The sequence below is a fragment of the Protopterus annectens genome, chromosome 3.part1 (assembly GCF_019279795.1).
Source record: "Protopterus annectens isolate FY-2018-M chromosome 3.part1, PAN1.0, whole genome shotgun sequence".
Classification (NCBI taxonomy): domain Eukaryota; kingdom Metazoa; phylum Chordata; order Ceratodontiformes; family Protopteridae; genus Protopterus; species Protopterus annectens.
Genome location: NC_056732.1, coordinates 705,676,147 through 705,697,012, shown reverse-complemented (window position 1 = coordinate 705,697,012; position 20,866 = coordinate 705,676,147). Strand labels below are relative to the sequence as shown.

The window sequence follows — 20,866 nt, the reverse complement described above, 5'->3', positions numbered from 1 at the left end:
GAGCATCTACCAACTTAGCTTTAACATGATCCGGTAAAGCTTGTTCCTTTAGCCATGCATGCCTTCTTATCACTGTGCCTGTCATGGCTGATCTAAATGAAGCCTCCAGTGCATCATAGCCACATTTTAAGGAATGGTTGCTAACCTGTTGTATGTTATTTACCATCTCTAATACATATTTCTTATCAAGAGATTCATCAGTGGTTAGTATTTTAGTTAACTGATCAAGCATAAACTCTTGGTATTGTATCATGCGAAACTGACAGTTTAAAGCTCTAGCTGAGAGAGTAGCTGAAGTGTAGACCTTTTTACCCCATCTGTCTAATGACCTTGCTTCCCTTTCAGAAGGAATAGGGTTTTAGCTGTGGTCGCGGCTACTGCCTTGGGACCCTGGGATATAGTTTCTGGGTCTGCAAGTGGGGCCTTGTAAAGGTGGTGATGATTATCTGGCACCCTGTAAAATCTGTCTGGTTTGGCAGGGGCTGGGGGTAAAGAATCTGGAGCGGAGCAAACATCATTGAAAGCATCATCCACCACAGAGAGAACAGGAGGTATAGCTAAGGGCCTGTGCTGTGGGAGGTGCAGAAAGGTCCTAAGTCTTTTTCTGGAGTCTGAAAAATCCTGTTGCTGCCATTGGAACTGTTCTCGCATGGCATGCAAGGTTTCCCCAAAGGAGAATTCTTCTGGTGGGGCAGCAGCTGGAATGGATTCTTCAGCATCAGAATCTTCAAAATTGGAGAAGGGAGCCTCTGGCTGGTCAGTTATGTCTGATTCATCAGCAGAATCATCAGAAGACACTGGCTCAGGGGGCTCTGCCCTAGGTCTCTTCTCTGGGGGCTGAGAGGCCCTGTCTGGGTGAGATTGAGATCCTCTAATTAAAGAAATTAAATCTTCTGCCAAAGAAAGCATTTGAGAACTAGAAGAGGGCCTGGATGTGGGGGGTTTAACAGGCACTGATTTAGTCTTGGCTGCTTTAGGCCTGGCGAAGGCCTTAATGGACATGGCTGCTGGAGGCCTAGCAGCACCACGTGCTGGGGTAGAGACATCCAAGGGGATGGTGTCTGATAAGTCAACCACCGTAGTGGGTAAAATTTCTGAGGTCGATTCAAGAGTTGTAGCAGGGGCCTCAGTTGTAAGAATAGGTTCAGCTGTACTTTGATCAGTTTTCTCGGTTTCGGCCGAAACAGAGACACTCGCGGTTTGCTTTACCGTGGTTTCGGCCGAAACCGCGGACCGCGAGTGTCGGTCTTTATCTCTGCGTTTTTTGGTAGATTGGGTAGTCGGAGGATCCGACGGCATAATGTACGCAAAATCAGTACCGAAAAACTGTTCTGCAAACTCCGACCGACGCCTAAGCGTTCGTCGGTTGAAAGAGGCACAGGCCGAACAGGCTGCTACGTCGTGGGCTGGGCCTAAACAAGGCAGACAGTAAGAGTGGAAATCTTTATGAGGTATTTGTTTCCCACAGGTTAAACAATTGTTAACTTTTTCTGACATCGGCTGAGGCAAGAAAGAGTCCCCAACGGGGTACTTAGCTTTAGAAGTCTTCGAAGTAGTATTCGGTAGAAGTAATCTCTGGATCCGACCGACCGGCACTTGCGAACAGCTTCTGCTTCGGGCGCCACGCGGCAAGAAAGACTGGGGAAAATGGCGTCGGCTGATGCTTTTATACCCGAAGACCAACAGAGATGACGTCGGGTGGAGTGCGACATCAGCCGAAGCCGGACCCGGACTTTGGAATCCGGCCGACTGCAGGGCTGCCTGACGACAGGACAACCCACTTGTTATGACTGCAGATGCATCCATGAAGGACATCTCGCGAAGCAGAGTTAAGAAAACACAAGGGAGAAGATTTAGTGTCCAGGTTCTCCAAATCTGAGAGTATATTGCCTAAATTACCCAAAATAGACAAAAGATATCTGATTGTATGCGTTTGATAATTGTTAGACAAAACAGTTTTGCAGAGGTATACATAAGTTTTGCCATTTTCATCAGCTCTGCTACCTTTATTATTGGGCAAAACATTAAATGAAGGAAGGAGTTTGTAGGCTTTCCAGTGAAAATGGAGATAATAGCCGGATCTAAGGTAGGGCTCTTATTCAAGAACTTTTCAATGTCTGGAACCATGTAGAATCGATTAAGTTTCTTTAGAAAATGTATTAAACACAGCCTCTAACATTAGGCAGAGGGTTTAGTACCCTCAAGAGACTATGGAGGAAAGGTAATGGGTTGCAGGGAGAGAAACCTGCATCCAAAGCTTACGTTCTCTGATTTGGCACTGCAGTAAGCACCTACAATTTTTGTATCTGAAGTTTTGAAGCTGTGGCTATACAGGTTACATACACTGCAGTCAAATTTGTGCTGTTTTTGTGCATTTTTTTCTGGTTTACCTTGTGGTATTTGGTGCTTTCCTTTACTAATGCTGTACTTTTCTGTATTCTGTTAGCTCATATAAGCCTAGGTCATGGCTGAAAAGGATCATCTAACTAGCGCACTTACTTAAACAGAAACATAAATACATTAGAAGGTAAGACAAATTTCTGAACCAAGTCTTGAGTGATGCCTCATGTCAGCATTCCCTTAATCTTAGTGGTCTTGAAGAAAGTTCTTGATCAAGAATGCATGTCTATTTTACACTGATTGGTGAAAGTGCAGGGAGGACCAGGTTGCCGCAGCACAAATGTCATCAGAGTATACCCTTTGGAAGAAATCCATGGAAAATATTAGGGTTCAACCAAACACCCTAATAAAGGGCGATTTCAACTACCCCACTATTAACTGGGAAAACTACTCATGTACCAACTCCTTCGCTCAACGGTTTCTGGCATTCATAAATTCCAGTGCCCTGGATCAACCTATCCACACCCCCACCAGGGACAACAACATCCTACACCTAGTCATTATCAACATAAGTGACTGATGTTCCACACCTGAAGTCAACTCCTCATTGGTCAGATCCGACCATAAGCTAATCACCCTAGATATCCACATCTCACCCCCACCCCCCATCAAGGAAACCCCTTTAAAAAATTTCTCCAAAGCCAACTTCATGCTTCTTAAGACAGAAGTGGTGAACTTCATGACACCCATGCAGAAGAATAGTTACGACTGCTGAATCCTACACAAATGCACTCTATAAGCACTTACACAAATGCATGGCCCATGCTATTCCTAACAGAACCAAGATGCTATCCTCCAAAAAAAGGAAGTCAATCTGGTGGTCCCCTGCCATAAACAAACTTTACAACAGAAGGAAGAAACTGTTGCAAGAGAGAGTAAAATCCCATGAGTGGAGAACTCCCTGGTCAGCCTCAGTAAGAAGCCGAGATCCCTCATAAAATCCTCCAAAGCTAGCTGCGAAAACAAAATTGCCACTGATTCTAAGGACAACCACAAAGCATTATACAGCTATGTCAAGAATCTCAATGGCAACACCCAGTTCTGGTCTGAGTTGCAGCACAATGGCAAGAAAATTACAGAACCAACTGATATCGCCAACATCCTGGCAGATAGGGACAGTGCTAACTTTACCCCCCTCTCACCTCCTAAAGGGCCAACATCTATACTGGAAGAATGCAGAATCCCTGTAATCATAACTACGCAGTTAAAATGGAACTCTCTAAAGCCAAGAACACAGCATCCATGAGACTGGACAACATCCCAGGCTGTGTTTTACATGAACTTCAGAAAGAACTAGCTCCACATCTAAGCATCATGTTCAGTCATAGCCTCACATCAGACTTTGTGCCCACTGAATGGCACACAGCAACAGTTATCCCACTCCACAAAGGAGGAGCCACCACGGACCCCGGGAACTATCGACCCATTAGCCTGACGAGCCTGGTCTGTAAGGCCACGGAACGTATCAACATGGAACTTATAAACAAACATATTGGTAACCTCCAAACTCTGGACCCCACCCAGTTCGGGTTTATGAAAAGCAGATCATGCCTCCTGAACCTGATCAACTTCTTTGAGGCAGTCACCAAAGTCGTACACGAGGGTAAAGTGGTTCACACAGCCTACCTTGACCTTGTCAAGGCTTTCAACACCATCCCCATTCTGGAATTATAGTTAAACTCACTAAAATAGGTATAAAATCTCCATGTCACAAAATGGGTTGCCAACTGGCTCACTGACCAAACCACACTGTAAAAGTTGCAGACTCCAAATCTGACTTCAAACCAGTGACAAGTGGAGTAGCACAGGGTTCAGTCCTGGGTCCTCTCCGGTTTGGTATATACTTCTCTGAAGTACAGGCTAACACTGAATGTCTCTGGCTAATGAAGTTCACAGATGACTGCAAACTAAGTGCCATAGTCGAGTCCCCAAATTATGTGGACCATCCTACAGAAGGGGCACACTGAGACAGATGCCTGGTGTCAGAGCCATGGCCTCAAGCTCAGTGCCAAAAAGTGCACTGTCATCCCCTTTGGTAAAAACTCTGTACCCATGAACTACCACATAGGCGACAGTTTACTTAATGCAGAATGTGTGATGAGACCTTAGGACCCAGGTGGACAGTAGTCTCTCCTTTGATAATCACTTCACCACAGTAGTCAGGAACTCCTTCTATGTGGCACACCTCATCACAAAAAGGTTCTCATCCAGGAAAAAAAAGAGGTCATTGTTCCTCTCTACTCATCACTCATTAGATCCATTATAGAGTACAATGCTCCTTTTGGAATGTACCTCACAAGACATCTGCAACAGCTGGAAAGGCCACAGAAGTACCTCACCAAGAGGATTACTGGCCTCAAACAGATGCCCTACACTGACCGTCTCAAAAAACTCCAGCTTTACTCCATGGCATATTGCCTACTCCGAGGTGATCTCTGCCTAACATACAAAGCTATGTCAAACCCAGAGCTGTTGGACATGCTACACTTAAAGAAATCCCAATCCCTCCGAGCTACATGCTCTAGGGACCTAAACCTTGTCACCACAATAAACAGAACATTCTGGAGGGATAGATTCCTGTCCCAGAAACTTCCCATACTCTGGAACAAACTATCCATCTATGTCAAGCAGAGTTCCTCATTTGCACTCTTCAAGAAAAATCTTGATGAGTGGCTGGGAAAAAGGAAATTCACCCTGGGGATCACTTCTGTGGCTCTGCTTGACAGGTGCACAGGAAAATAACTTTTTTGGGTTGCGAAAGCCAGGGAACCTTGTTGGCTATGCTTACTTAGGCCCTTGGGCCGATAGCCTAGTACCTACCTATGAACCTATATATACATCACCTTAATGGAGTGTTCCTTAAGCAGTGTGTTGGAGTACAGATTTTCACCCTACTTCTGGTAGCAGAAAAATAACACTTTTGGCAATGTAGCTTGAGAGGTATTTAGTGATAGACTTTCCTTCTCTGACCTTGGTGAACAAGATAAATAGTTTGCCATCTGTGTGTTTAGGTGTTGATGTGCTTTCCTGGGAACATTGTTGCAGTATTACTAACAAATGGTATATCTTTCCAAGGATAGCAATATGTCCAGCCAGCATACTAAAGCCTGGATGCTTTCCTCTCATGCTGTATGAATTGTGTATCTCTTGCCTCCTTTGGAATGACATCATAACGGACATATGGGAGGGAAATTACCTTAGAACTTTCTTGACATTGGCCTGAGTACTGAACTATCACTTCAACTTTGATCTGTTGGACATGCAATTTGTGCCACTTCCTTAACAACTGTGCAAGGTAAAATGGCCGACAAATCCTTGTCTCCCTACATCTCACCAAAGCTAACAAAGAAGTGTAAGAAACCAAAGCTAAAGACCTCTGCTGTTCACAGGACCCAGACATCTCTGCTGTGTCTGCTGATGAGTTCTTGGACTGTCCAACCCTGTTGGAAGCAGATATGGTGCAGCTTTCTTACACGTCAGTTACATCCAACCAGTTATCAGCTTCTGGTAAGATGGGGGACCTTGGCTTAATATTTTGGAAAGACCTGAGGGCATACATCAGACTTTAGTTAAGGTAGTAGTTCCAGTTTCTTGAATGAGGAACATCAAGGCTCGGAGCCACCACGTTTTGTTCAGGTAGACATCCTGCTTAAGAAGAAAAAGTGTACTGTTTTACTACAGGTTCCTCAGAATGAATGGCAGGATTTTACACAGGGTTTTTTAAGCCACTCCTCACAAAAGCCAAGAAAGAATTCTGAAGAAGTAGAGGATTCTGAAACTGATGGGGATGACTCCTTGTCTTATTCTTACCACATTTGTTCCCCAGTAGCTTATACTGCTTATGATGATACTTTGTCTCCTGGTTCTGCTGTAGAAGAACTTTCTTTTGGAAACACTACCATTAAATCATTACACTGATGCAGCATTTTCATTGGGAAGGCTCCCACTTATATTACGTTCAGAAAATATATTGTGCTGTTTTTATGATGGAGGTAAGATTCCCTTTCTGCCTACTAGCTCACAGAGTTTCTGAGGATACATTACATTTATCTTTGCTTCCATTAAAATGCTAAAGCTTGAAAGGATGCACTATCTGAAAATCACCACAAGTCCAAAATATTATCAAATGCCATTTATTATTAAAAATTATTCTTACAAAATGTTCTAATTTTTGAATCCTCTCTATAAAAATCAACAGAACACTTGTTATTGTTGATTACAGATCTGCAAACATTTTTAAAGAGCAATAAAATACAGTATTTGTAATACAGAGCTTATAAATATGAAAATAAACCTAAAATGAAAGGAAGAAAGAAAAGACAAAAGTAGCGTGCAGGACCAGCAAATCTGTACCATCAAGAATGCATAAAGCTCCCAAAAGCATCATGAATAGGAAGGAATGTCAGTAAAAAAATATTGGGCAATTATTCCAGTGTAAAACAAGGCAGGGGTGGTGGGATATAAAATAATAAATACAGCACTGCAACCTGAACTGAACACATGTACTCTGCCTCTTATCTTAAGATAACTTCAAAAGCCAACAGCAGGTATGAGTAACCCAACATAAAAATCCCTTACACCATTTTAAAGCAGCATTACTTTCCTTGTTTTGACAATGTATGGCTTGCAAAATTGCCAAGCATATTTTACCTTGAAAGTTGCTCTGAAAAAAAGGCTTCACTTTGATTTGAAATCTTGAGTTTTTCACATTCCTCCTTTCTGAACCAGCAAATTATGAACACATTACACATTTGTATATGCATGTCTGTCGCTTACCATAAGTAATGTGTCTAAGGCTCCACTGAAGACACTGCAGAGCTCAAGTAAAAATGGTAACAACATAGAAGACAGTGTTAATGTCTCCAGCTTAATGACCACACTATGAAATGAAGACCATCCTAATCCACTGAAACAACATGTGGCATACAGGAATTCCATTTATAAGTAGCAATCCAAGAACATCAAACCCCAATGATCTGAGCAAGAACAACCTTAAAGATGGTGGAGGGGATGTAAAATTATATACTTTCTATTTCTTTTTAAAGAAAGTACATCTACAGATGCTGATGGAAAAGCCACCCAGATACGGGGGTTGGCAGGAGGTTAATGACTACCCGCTGCAAAAGGCCTTTTCACAGATGAGCTGATCTAGTGACTACACAGCTTTTACATTTGATTTCAGTCGATACCTGCAGTAGTTGTGGGGAAGAATCTCATGCAGTAAAAACTAAACCTCACTGGGAAGTCCTGGAGTAAAAGCTAAAGTCAAGGATTCATACAGCCAAGTCCAAAAACACTGATACGCCAAAAGCAGCCCATCTAACAGACACAGTCCAATCAGTAATGCTTGTCAATGGTATGGAATGGTAACAAGTGGTTCAGAATAAATGTCCAAAAAAGTAAGCATTTTTGATGCAAGTACTGACAGCGGTTAAGCCTCTGATTGACAGAAGCACTTTCCAATGGATGGTTAGCTGCTTGATGGAAGAAAAATGAACACATCATTCTACCTTGAAAGGGTTTCCGTATTCACTTCACAACTTTCCTATCTGAACCAAAGCAGACAAATCAATAAAACCTGAACTACAGTAATAGTAAGAGAGTAACCCCTCAACCATCTCAGGTAAAGAAATGAGTGGTTTTAAGAACACGTCTGTCACTGTTTTTATAAGGAGATGTAGGTTAGTTCCAAGGGACACCTAATCCTTCCAAAAGACCAAACTAATCACCACAGAAAAGGATATCCTACTTTGTTACTCTGATAGCAGAGATCATCACAAAGAAATGCGTCTTCTAAGAGACAAATTTCAGAGTTGCCAAACCAGATACTTTGAATAGAAATTAGGTGAGACAGAAGCTGAAGTCCCAAGGAGAAGTTTTTTTTCCAGTATAAGTGAAGATGCAAAACTCCATGAAGCAACTTAACCTCTCAGTGCTGGGTTATAACTGTGTCCTCTAACAAGGTGATGATGTATAAACTTTTTAAGCATGCACTACCCTGACTGCGGAACACCAGATTCCTGTTAGTTACACAGGTTATGTAGGTGCCTGAGGTAAGTCACGACTATGTGGAAGATAACTGACTGATGTGGCACAGATTGCCTCTCTGCCCAGATTGATAGCATCTTCCACTAAGCTGTGAAAATCTGATGGCTGGAGTGTTAGCCAGTGGCTTCAATTGTCTCAAATTCTGGTGGGAGGTCTGCAATAATGTACTGCTTTCCATAACCAATTCTACAATGCATAGCCTAGCTATGAGATGAAGTCTTCTCCTGGACCACCTTACTGACTTGTACTGAGGAAGGAATTGTGTACTTCCAGTAATGTGAGAACCTGAAATACCACCATTCTCAGTCATCACAGAGCAAAAGGGATGATTTGTGGCTTTTCTTCTCTGTAATTTATAACCATAAGAACACTGGAAGGAGTACAGGAACCTTCCTTGCAAAAGGATGGATAATGTGGCTATCGGCAACTCTCCCTTGCCCTGTTGAGTCAAGCAGAATAGGAATAAGTTTTCCTAAGTGGTTACATCAGCTGATTTTTGGGGGTGCTCTATTCCTTGAAGGCCCTGACCAGACAGGATCCCTTAATGTCAGAAGAGTACCAGAGCAGTAATTCAGTGAGTTCCTAAGCACATTCCCTTTCCCTGGGACACAAATAGTTCTCAAAGTGTTGGTCTGGTCTATGGCCAACTGTTAAGACTCATATTGTACCTCCAATAAAAATAGCCCCCCATTAATGTGAGTGCAGGGTACCCAAGACTGCAAATACTCTGTCACCAAGGGCTTCATAGGTGAGGCTGAGGAAGACAATATTGTCTGGTACTTGAGGGCTCTCAAAGAGGCCATCTTCTTGGGAAACTGAACAGGTCTAAGAAAAGAGTAGTAAGTCAGGGTGCATCATAATGGTCAATGCCTGCTTTCTCTTTTGGAGGCAAGCTTACACAATGAAAGGCTTCTCCCAAAGGAGACATTTAGAATAATCTGCCTAAGTTATGCAATAAAGTACAACCTCAGCCATATAATCTGGTACAGGCATGTAACATCCTGGATCTGCAGCCCTATATATATCATCAGTACAGTCAAGGTCACAACTGGCTGCCTGACAGATCTCAGCAGAAGGCATGGTAGGGTTTTTTGATGGTCATCTTTGACCACAGACTCAGAAAAAAACTGTAAGCTTTTTCAAATCTTTGTCTACAAGGGAAGAAAGGAAATGGTGCAGATCACACAGATAATTAAGGGATCTTGATCACATAACGGTAAAAGAACATAACCTTTTTCTCATCCTGCCCAAGGCCTTGGAATTCTTAACAAGCAACAAGGAAATGGTACTGTGGTCTCTGGGTTTTATACTAGACTGGACAGATCACACCCAAACTACCCATGAATGCATGGTCAGAATGGTGTTACACCCAAACTACCAGTGGATGCATGGTCAGGATGGTACTCATGAAACTGCACTCTATCAGGGATTTATTCAGGATACCCATCTTCCCAGGCCAATCCAGATGCTTTCAGGGTAGAGTGGATGGCATCCTTAGGAAGAGATCCCATACAAAAATGACCCATGTTACCTCAGCCTTCTCCCTCAAGTAAACACAGCACTGCCAGGAAGAAGGCAAAAAAGAGTGGGAGGTCAGTCCATAGTCAACTTCATTCCTTTGCAGAAGCAGCTACAAGATTATCTGAAGGGAAGATCTCATTGACCTCTTTGCTGTCACATCTACAGACCTCAGTATCAAATTGCCAGGAGATACTGAGAGGAAAGGAGAAAATTCCATGTTGCTAGCTCCTAGAAAAGATGGTCTGGATACACCTGCTGAACTAGGTAACAAGTAACAAATGAGCACTGGATGTCAGGCAACTGATCCCAAAATTTAAGACACTACACACTTGAAATGGCATCTGAGTCACCGCATCGCTATTAACAGAAAGCAATGCATGTACATCCAAAAGAGGGCCATTCCCATGGTTCAACAGCCACAGGAGGACCACTTGGAGTTTAGTCTATGGTAGCCAGCAAGCCTAAAGCATAATGTAAGGAGGAAGTAGGGACTGGCTCTGTTAGTTCAACTACCAAGTCCTCATCAAAGGACTCACCAAGCTCTGGATGCCTGAAAGTGGAAATAATTGGTGCTGGCACCCCCCCCCACCAAGAAGACCACGGGGGGGGGGGGCATTTCCCACACTTTTCTCAGTGTTGGCTATGGACAAGTATGAAATTGACCTCCTGATAGTCTAGAAACAGCCTATAACTCTCAAGGAATGCAAGGCTGCTTTATGAGCGCACTCTGACCAATCAAAAAAAAAAAAGCTTCACAGCTTAATCAAACAAGAAATCCAAAAAATGCTGTGGTTCTGCCTTCCAAGAAAAAAAGCTGAAAATGTACCCAGTGGAAATTTATTTCAGATAAATAACTTGCTTATTCATTTATATGCAATAAATTTCCACTGGATACAAATTCAAACTGGTTCTTGGAAGTTGCAAGCTATGACCACTGCCTGGAGTTCATTTTCCTTACTCTTTTCCTGATAGTCCAGTGCAAACCGTGAACCACAAAAAATTACCTTTTTTCCAAAACTTGCATTGGATTTCATCTACAACCACCATCTTCATTAGTGGTTATACAGTTTTTTAGTAAGATCCTCCCCTTCTGGCTCCCATACCCCCCCCCCCCTTTGGTTTTATATACAAATGCCACGATCGCAGTAGCTTGGAGAAAGTGCAAAGCAAACTTTAAGTGCATTTTTCCACTCAACTGTTTCTGCTAGTCAGTGCAGTCCCATTCCAGAGACTAATGTTACTGTCATTTACAGTAAACAATACTCAGACCATAACACACAATCAAATGCAACATAAAGCAAACATACCGGCAAATGATCTCAAAGATGCCACTTAGAATTTTAGGGAAGACTGCAAAAAAGACATGGGTAACAGGCTGATTTTACCCTTCTTATCATTGTGCTAATTCACAAAGTGAACTGTCCGGGGGTAAACCCACCCCTGAGGGCAGGAGCTAAAGAAAATTACTAACTGTGCTGAGCTGGAGATATCAGAAGAGAAATTCCAGGCAGTTACAAACTGGAGAAGGCATACAAAGCCACATCAGATTGTCTGACCTAACAAAAAAGGAGCAGTTCCAAATGCACTTCTCCCTGGATAGGTATGAATGAATAACAGAAAACTACAGTGCAGTATTGTACGGCTTATGGTAACATATCAAGAACTGTACTTCTCACTTGTGATTCTAGCCTAGGTCATTGGAAGTACTGACTCTGGTATGTTGTTGGACTTCATTAGTTACAAAATGAGCAGACCTGAAAACATATTACATCCAAGCTATGAATTTTCCTGACTGATGACATCGGGAAAATAAACAGCTGTTATTTCCTCTTTCAGAAATGCCTTAGGAAAATGAAGATTGCATTAATGGAACATACAATTCCCATTTAGAAATCATACAGGTTAGTTAAATAAACCAGTTACGATGAGACAGCTGATACTAAACATCTGTGGTGTTATGCTGTAAAGAAAATGACACATGCATCTCTAAGTAATGAAACTACACCACAGAGTTCTTCACAAAAAACTACTTTCAAAGCAATTACTGCAGTGGAATCAAGATACAAATGTGAAAATATTATGCTTCAACAGACTCAAAATACAATGACAAAAAATAACTCTATATCTATAGAAGCATGAAGTAAAATATCAAGTAGGGAAATCTGTTTTCCCCCATTTGGGATAGTGTCAGACGGTTTTAGATCAGCAGATCAGTTTTAAATATGAAACCATAATAGCTGCACATATACCCCAAACTGCTGCAATTCTTCCAGTCCCCAGGCCTGGTAACAAAGCCATGTGCTGATCTTCACTACCACTCTGAAAGTAGGTACTCAAGTAATACCCCACACCATGTGCCACAATACGGTGTGCAGTATGAAGTCTGTTTTTCACCAACAAGCAATCCCTGAACATGGCACAGCTGCAGCAGTCAGTCTCAAAACCCATTCTGGGTATAACATACTCCTGTACAGGCAGGCACTGCTCACAAAACTGCACTGTCTGCTTGCAAATTCACTGCTGTACATCTAAGTACAGCGTAAGGCATACTATTCTAATGAACACGCATTGTTTACGTCTCAAGACATGAATAATCTAACCCAAGCACACTATGATTTGTGATCAAACTACTGATCAGGTTGATAAATGACATATAAAAAAAGATGGACAAAAAAGTCTTGTGACAAAAAAACTAAATGGGGGAATGATAAGACATATTTCAGGTGAGCCTGTGTCTGCAGACATTTACTTTTCAGATAATGATTACAAGAGCGAAATATTTTAATGATTTTTCAACTAAAATCCTGCTGACCTAGTACATTCCTTGATGCTAGGATGCAATGCTGCCATAAATAAAGGAAAGCATTACTACATGCATTTCTAGGGCTAAGGTACTAAAACTAACCAGTTAAGCTTTACTAGGTCTCTCATTTGCTGACAGCACAAAATAACAAAAGTTACAAGATAAAAAGGCACATTCATGCACACAATTGTAGACGTATAGGTAATCTACATCTCAGAATTGATCACACATGGGCACATTGTGCGCGCAGGCATACACACACACACACACACACACACACAATAAGCAACAAAATCCAACCTCATTTGCTGCTACAACCATTTTGTTTTGCATTAGATTTCATTATAGAATTGATGTACTTAAGTAAAGGACTACAGCTGGGGCTGGGTTCATTCATAGTCACATGGCTGCATCAGTTTGGTTTAAGGGAGCATTGATATATTTTAATTTTGTTAAATGCCACTAGAGTTACCCTGTCTTTGTAGGATGCAGTTCAAAGTCAGTTTAAGGGAGCAAAATGTCTTGATGGAACAGAATAAAAGCAGCAGTATCTCAACCTTGTAGTGAACATAATGGATTGTTGATCTTGGTGCCAAACAGAGCAACAGAAGTGAAGATATAGCCCCTCCTCACAAAAAATACACATACACAATTAACAGAAAATATTATATTATTTATCAGCAGTGTTGTAAATCAGAAGGAAAAGTCTTTGGTGACACTATCTATAAAACAAGCTATCTTAAATGGAGACTATTAAGTTGTACAAGTTAATGAAGTAAATCATGTTATATGGCTTCGTAATTAACTCTCTCACAACCTGCATACTCTCATAAGCTTTAATTGCACTATGTCGCGGTCATTCTAACCAACGGGGCAACTTTAGAAAAAGATGTGGCAGCGCTATGAAAACATTGGCAACACATTAGAAAAGTTTTCAAAAATGTACATCTTATACAAAATAAGTTTTTTTTTTTGCTTTACAATTTACCATCTAGTATTTTTGACAATTTATTTCTACTGATCATACACTATACATATTTTCTGTCAAAATAAATATACAAGATTATATACATGGTGACAATGCCTACCTCAACATTCTTATCTTCAAAGAATGAAATAACTAATGGCAAACAGATGATGGGTATGTGAAACAGTCTGATTAACCAATGGGAAAAAAAAAAGAGATCATAATCAAACAAAATGTGATCGTAGGTCCACGGCATGATTTTAAACATGGATGAGCTGTATTTTTCCCTCTAAACCAAGGAAAATGCCCTAAATCTCCACACTCAAAGAACTACTAGCGCTAAAGAAAGGACAAGAGGACAGGAATATGCAATCATTTGGAGCTGACAGATTCTTTTCATACCATCACTGAAACAATTTGGCTTTGGCCATGGCCAACATTCTCACCTAGGCTACAGTGTTAAAATGATTAGTGTACACAAGCCCATTACATAAATGCAGTTAATGTCAATAAAAGTACTTTTGAAATATTTATGACATTTACCTAAAGCAAACCACCATCCACAAAAACTATTACTCCCTTACACTACAAGCCTTAAAGTCTGGTAAATATACTTATCCAGAAGTTTGTATGGTTCTGTTGTCATTTTAATGTAACGTGTTAAAAACAGTAACTACAAAAGAAAAAAAAAAAAAAACATTTCCAGGACACTAAGACCAAGGAAGATACAAAAAAAATTAGACATTTTTAAACTCTGCAATGTTCCTAGCTATCCAGGTAAACTAATGAGTTGGTTCCAGACTTTCTTTCCAATCTCACTTGAGTCCAGAATGGAAGGAAAAGGGCAAATGAAAATATTTTGCTAATCCCTTAAAATTATTCTTTCTTTCTGACAGTAACAGTGGCTGTTGTACTGATGTAAAAATGACATTTCTGTAATATACTGGTACCATGTTGATGTATTTTAACAAACTTGTTTTTAATCACATTATGGGTCACAGACTGTTATTACAACCATTGCTGCTATGTAATATACTGAGCATATCTGTAATGCTTAGCAAAATACTGTCACACACGCACGGTCATGTCTGAAATCCTCTGCAGCCTTACTTAAAACTAGCGCTCAGCACAGCTTCCCAGTTAAATCCACATTTATCTACATTGTTTGTTCCCTTTTTATGCATCTGTATCAAACACACTCAAAAACAGGAGAAGGATATAATGGCATTAAGATATGGAAAATATGCCTTGCACATATAGGATGGGGCTATACCTACTCTGTCATATTATCTCTAGCTCTGTGTCACGTTAGACACTTAAATGCCTGCCTGACAAAACTAGGCACATTGTATGGTGTTGACTGAACACTGCTTAACACTACCATCCTAATTTTAAAAAGGGGTTTCTATATACTCTCTTTCATTTCATTTTTCTAAGCTACTCCCTATACCTACTACTGTACATCACATTTCTTGTGTCCAACACAGAACACAGTTCAAAAACTATTCAGAGTCCTTGAACAAATGAGGTGCAAGAACAATACTGGCTAAAATTCAGGACTTTGCAATGTTAATAACATGTCAAACATTAAAAAATGAGAACTGAAATGCAAACTGGAACAAAATTTAGCAAAATGAACATTCAACAAAAATCAATGCTTAAAATGCTATAAAATTCTCTGATATTCTTTAAGAATCTTGACTTGGATAAAAACAGGCTTAACCATGCTGATAAATTATTTGACTTACAAAAACATGCTTAACTGTGTTGATACATTAATTAGCACTTGTTACAATTTATACCAAAATGCAAGGGAGTAATTCTTTTCCTTTCTATTCTCATTTTTTTAGGTTTGGAATGCGACTACAATGAAGTTACAGTTTAATTTGCATCATCACATAAATAAGTGCAAGATTTGCAAATCTGTGACTTCTCTTACACCGACACCAAATACTTGCACACTATGTACTTGTCTGCTAGTTCAGAACAGGGGGTTAAGGCAATGAGCAATAAAAAAAGCTTCATACTGTAGTCCTGCAGGTGATTTCCTTATTCTCCATCTGCCTATTCTGAGTAAGTCATTTAACAAGACAGTATTCCAAAAGGGCAGTTTTTGTTACAGCAACTTAACTGGTAAACAAACTAATACAATAAAACAAGACGGCTACTGATGGAAGGACAGCTCACCCATGATTAGAACCAAAGTTCCGGAACCTTCATTAAAAGGCCACATGTTCAACACTCCTTCACGTCATCAAACATTCAATTACCTGTGAAAGTAATGGCTAACATAGCCCCAAATTCTTAACTAAAACTGAATTTAGAGAGCAACAAGGAGTAATCCTTGTCGGAGCACCATTTGCATTAATACATCAATGCACACTTAGAAACAACATGTATCTACAAAGGGAATATAAAGATTTTGTGCAAGCCACACAGCCAGTGAACCTATAAGGCATATTTACATGCATGGATACGACAGAACATTAAATGGTAGCAACTTGTTTTCTGGCTCCCTGCTTCTTAACTGACATGCAGATGATAAAATAAGACATATAACAAAGATCATCCACCTGATCAGTGATATTAGCCCATGGGAGAGGTGGCAAATCAACAAATTTTGCTTCCAAAGGCTACAGAATCACCTACAGAATTTATGAGGAAGAAGCTCAATGCTTAAACCCCACTAATCTCCTACAGCAACTCTGGATAAGTGAACTGATCAAATAATTAATGACTGAAGTTGTATTACAGTATACTTGCCCCTTTTTGTTGGGAAATGTGCAATGTTTCCGGAGTTTTGAATCTGTGCGTTTTCCTTCAATCAGACATCCACCAGTTAAGTATACCCTTTACCTGTACTTGTGTCCTACACCCTAGGTTGACAGAATCCATCCCACTCATACAGACAAAAAATAGATACTTGATTATGTAAGGACTCTTTTGGGGCACATTATACTTCCAACCTTTTGAACTACACTCACTTAAGGACCAGCCTTATGGAGCAGTGGCAAAGCACCATACTGTGACTCTAATGACACAGATTTGAGTGTGACCAGATGTTAAAAACATCTGCAGGTAGGAGCAACAAAGCCAGATTGGTTAGACCAAAAATGTCTTCCATAAAGGAGTACAGAATAATGGCTACACTGGACACAGAACACCAGTGGCATTGACCAGATGGAGAGGGAGACCCTATATACATGGCAGAAGGGCATAACAATCCTGTATCGCTGAGGCTGGGAAAGAAAACATAAAGATGAAAGACATTAGGATATTTCAGAAAAGCAAAAGTTGCCCCACATCTTCCCTTAGTACCACCACCACCACCACCTGCATTACCTCCAAAAACATATTAAACCTCAATCCCAGCAGTCCAGAAAAGTGAAAACATTCAAGACATGTGAATAAACTGGGGACCAAAGGGAACTAAAAAGGTGGGTGTCACTACGTCCAGGGAATGGGAGTCTGACAGTGTTTGAATCTGTTCATCAGCATTTAACAAAGTCATTGAAAACTGCGGTTTGAGACCTTTCACCCGCCACCTCAATTTACAAGGTGACTTATATCCCACTTTATCTCATACAGCAGTAGGAAAGAAGGTGAGTGGTGTGCACTAAACAGTGATTAAACACTGCACAGTACTACAGTAGAGTATCAATTATCAGAAACGTCAATTACCCAAACCAGCCTTCTAAAGTTTTTGGGTAGGAAAAAATCATAAAGTCTGAATATGTAAACATTATACGTATTCACTTAAGCATGTTTTTTGAGCTTATAGCTAGCTCGCGTGTGAAAAATATTCTTCACTATCCACTGAAATGGCTGAATGGTTGAAAGGCATATTCCTGCATGCAGAAAAAAACAAGATTTTAGAAGCTTTTTATCTGGTTCAATTATGTATTTGATTATCCGAACTACCCTAGGTCCAATTAGTTCAGATAATTGACTCTACTGTACATTCTTCTACCTTTAGCTACATAGCTACCACCTCCCCCATAGGAAAAAAAAGAAACAAATGCCACAAATATGCTAACATTTGCAAGCAACATTCTGCTGGCTTGTAACAAATCAGTATAAAAATGTGACAAAGAAAAGGGTTCTTGAAAACTGGCTCTGCATTCTACACCATCATAATTTCCTGCAGAAATAAAAAGGAAAATCATACATATTTAAATTTTTTGATCATATTCTCTTCTCATTGTGTGGTCATAAAACCAATCATCACTTGGACTGATGCTCCTGTGTTAGGGGAGGTGAGAACATATTTCAAGTACTACTTTTAATTTTAGTAATACACAAATCAATTCATGGGCTGGTAGCTAGCTGGCAAGTTACTTCCAAAACTGGATGAGGACCTGCTTTTTCACACACAGAAATACATACAGATAATAAATCCACTGTGGAACATAAAGTCAAGGTTTTCTCAGCAAAAGTTAAACACTTTCACAAAGTCTCGAATTCAGAGTTCAAGTTCCTTTTGAACTCTTATGTCAGGTAAGTTGTACAAACACAAGCTTCCTGATGTGAGTAAGCAAATATATCCCTTTGTCATACATTTTAGCTACAGCCACATCTTATTTACATGTCGGTACATATTTATTTCCTGTGCAAAGAATCAATTTACTCATAAGTTATAGTGTTTCTTTAATACCAAGCTATTCATGAATTAAATCACATTGAAATACCATCACTTCTGCATCTGGAAAAGAACATTCCTGACTTGTAATTCACTGAATAATGGATGCAGCTCAGAATTCCCTCCAAGCAAATTGAGCCACTTAATATGTTAATATTTTCAGAACAGAGTAATGAAAAGAATTAAAAAAATCTACATTGTAATTTAATAAATATTTCATTGTTTCTATTTGAACAACCTACATTAAAAATGACAATGTTTAAAATGACTTTCAATGCTTAGGGGGAAGCCGAGTAACAACAGAGGACCATGACTTTCACAACTTGTGGATTGTGTCTACAGAATATGCATGACTAACACATTTTAAACATAAGAGAGTGAACTTGGTCTTCTAGAGTTCTTGATTATAAAAAATGTTTTAAACCTGCATAGTGACCACTGGAAAAATAATTCTGCGATTTGTTTCATACTTGTTCTGTTCAATGCTGTCTATGAAGTCCCTGTTGAGCTTTCAACAATCCAGTGCATAAGAATAGTACAAGCCAAGTGTTACGTTCTCTTGTTTGGTTGTTTTCCTATTGCCTTTCTCACTTAAGGAAAAAAAAAACATTCATACACTGGCTTGGTGACAAGAGTGCCAGGAAATGGCAAAGTTTTTAATTCCGCCTTCAGTAATTAGTTCTTGTTACAGTCGTTCTATATCTCTGTATTTTTTCCTCAGAATGGAAACCTGGTCTTTGAAAAGGACTGGATCGAGACGCATTTGTGAATGAATCAAAGGCATGTAGCCAAACCAGCTGGCAAAGGTATTCATGCAAGTCTGTCGCTGAGCAAAGTGGTCAGGATCAGCCCAACGAGACGCTCTGGAAGTCTGCATGTGGAAAAAAAAAAAAAAAAAAGAGGCAAATACAGTAAGAATACAGCAAACTAGTATTTTGAAAAAAATTACTAATTCCATAACAATGACAAACACAACTTAACATTTTACAACAATCAACAGATACCTTCAGAACAGCACAAGTGACAAGATAATAAAGAAAAGCCAGCCACTCAAAAATCAGATTCCTCCTTGGCTGTACAGAAATTTATTCCATGCAGTCATGTTGGAAAAGGTTCAGAAATGGATGTTTTTAACCTCTTACCAAACTACTGGAATCAAGCTTGGCATTAGATAGCCTAGACTGTGATGCATTTGATACAAGTGGCCAAGATGAACAATTATGCGTCAAGCAGACATGCACAGCCAAAATGAGCAAATTATGGGTCAAGCAGACATGCACATTCAAATCAATTGCTTATAAAGATGTCATGTGACCACTTAATTTTGGTCTGCTGGGCTGCCAAATGATTAACTGCAACAAAACGAGACTGTGGTATTTCAGCTTGTGGCCTAATGAATGACTTGGTCTAGTAAATAGAATAAATTAATCAATCTGTGTCCAGAGCCCCCAGATCATTTCCACTGCTTTAGCTGCTGCTATCTGACTTTTCCTTTGCCTCAGAGAAACCGAGGTTTTCTAACTGCACCCCTTAGTGGCCTTCCCTCTGAACCAAGCTATGGGGAGGGAAAGTGCTATTAACAAAGATGTCATTAAAGAAACTCATAACTTTTGTACCTGGGAATAAGAAACATCCTCAGCAACACTGTGGACATAGCCCCTTCACAAAAAAATACCCCTCAAAATAGTGGTTTGAAGGACACTAGGGCTCAGGACACTATGTTTAGCTTATGCAGTGTAGAGAAGGTGTTTGTGGATGCCCAAGTAGAACATCCACGTAATGTAAAAGGTACTCCTCTCTGTTCCAGATATTAGGGAAAACACTGGGAGGTGAACCTTTTAATTAAGATTGAGCTCAATAGCTACCTTGTTCATGAGGGTTGGTTTGCTATAGGGAGCATTTCTTTCCTAACTGGATCCTAGGTGCAGAGGTCTGATGGAGGCAGCTTGTATTTCTATTACAGTTACCATGAAGAGCATCCTGAAAGATAAATATCTCAGGTCAGCTAAGGATGCTGGCTTGAAGGGATAGTCAGTTTTTCTAGGATAAAGTTGAGATCCCATGGGCACTGGCTTCCTAACAGAAGTTGCAGGTTAAATATGTTTTTGAAGAAAATCTTTACACTCTAGAAGTAGTGAAGGAAGGGACCTCAGAAGTGACCAGAAAGGCAGATATAGCTGCTAGATGCACTCAGAGAGAGAGGGATTCTACTTCCCCTTCCACTTGCCTTTTAAGTAAGCCACATACATAGCTTTTGTGAAGCAAAGACTTCCTTGACGGAGTGTAAAACTGGGGTTCCCAGTTACAGCTGGAATTGAAGAATCCAGCCCAAAAGCTTCACAGCAGTCATGGCTAGGTGTACCTTGCCCAACTGGTGAGTGAGCAGGACACGTCCATCTAAAGTGATGGGTACCAGAGCATAGGAAAAGCACCCCTGGGTTGGTGAATTGGAGGCTACTAGAATCAGCCTGGTCCTGTACTCTGAATG

The 20,866-nt window shown here is 40.3% G+C and overlaps 1 protein-coding gene across 1 annotated transcript in view; it reads right to left on the bottom strand.

Annotated features, from left to right (window-relative positions):
* Positions 1 to 6,517: 6,517 nt before the first annotated feature.
* The window catches only part of EXT1 (exostosin glycosyltransferase 1), a 1,160,063-nt gene continuing 1,145,714 nt past the window's right edge, over positions 6,518 to 20,866 (bottom strand). The window contains exon 11 of the mRNA XM_044067060.1: positions 6,518 to 19,249. Coding sequence (XP_043922995.1) covers positions 19,064 to 19,249 — 186 coding nt within the window. The 3' untranslated portion in view covers positions 6,518 to 19,063. The remainder of the gene's footprint in view (positions 19,250 to 20,866) is intronic.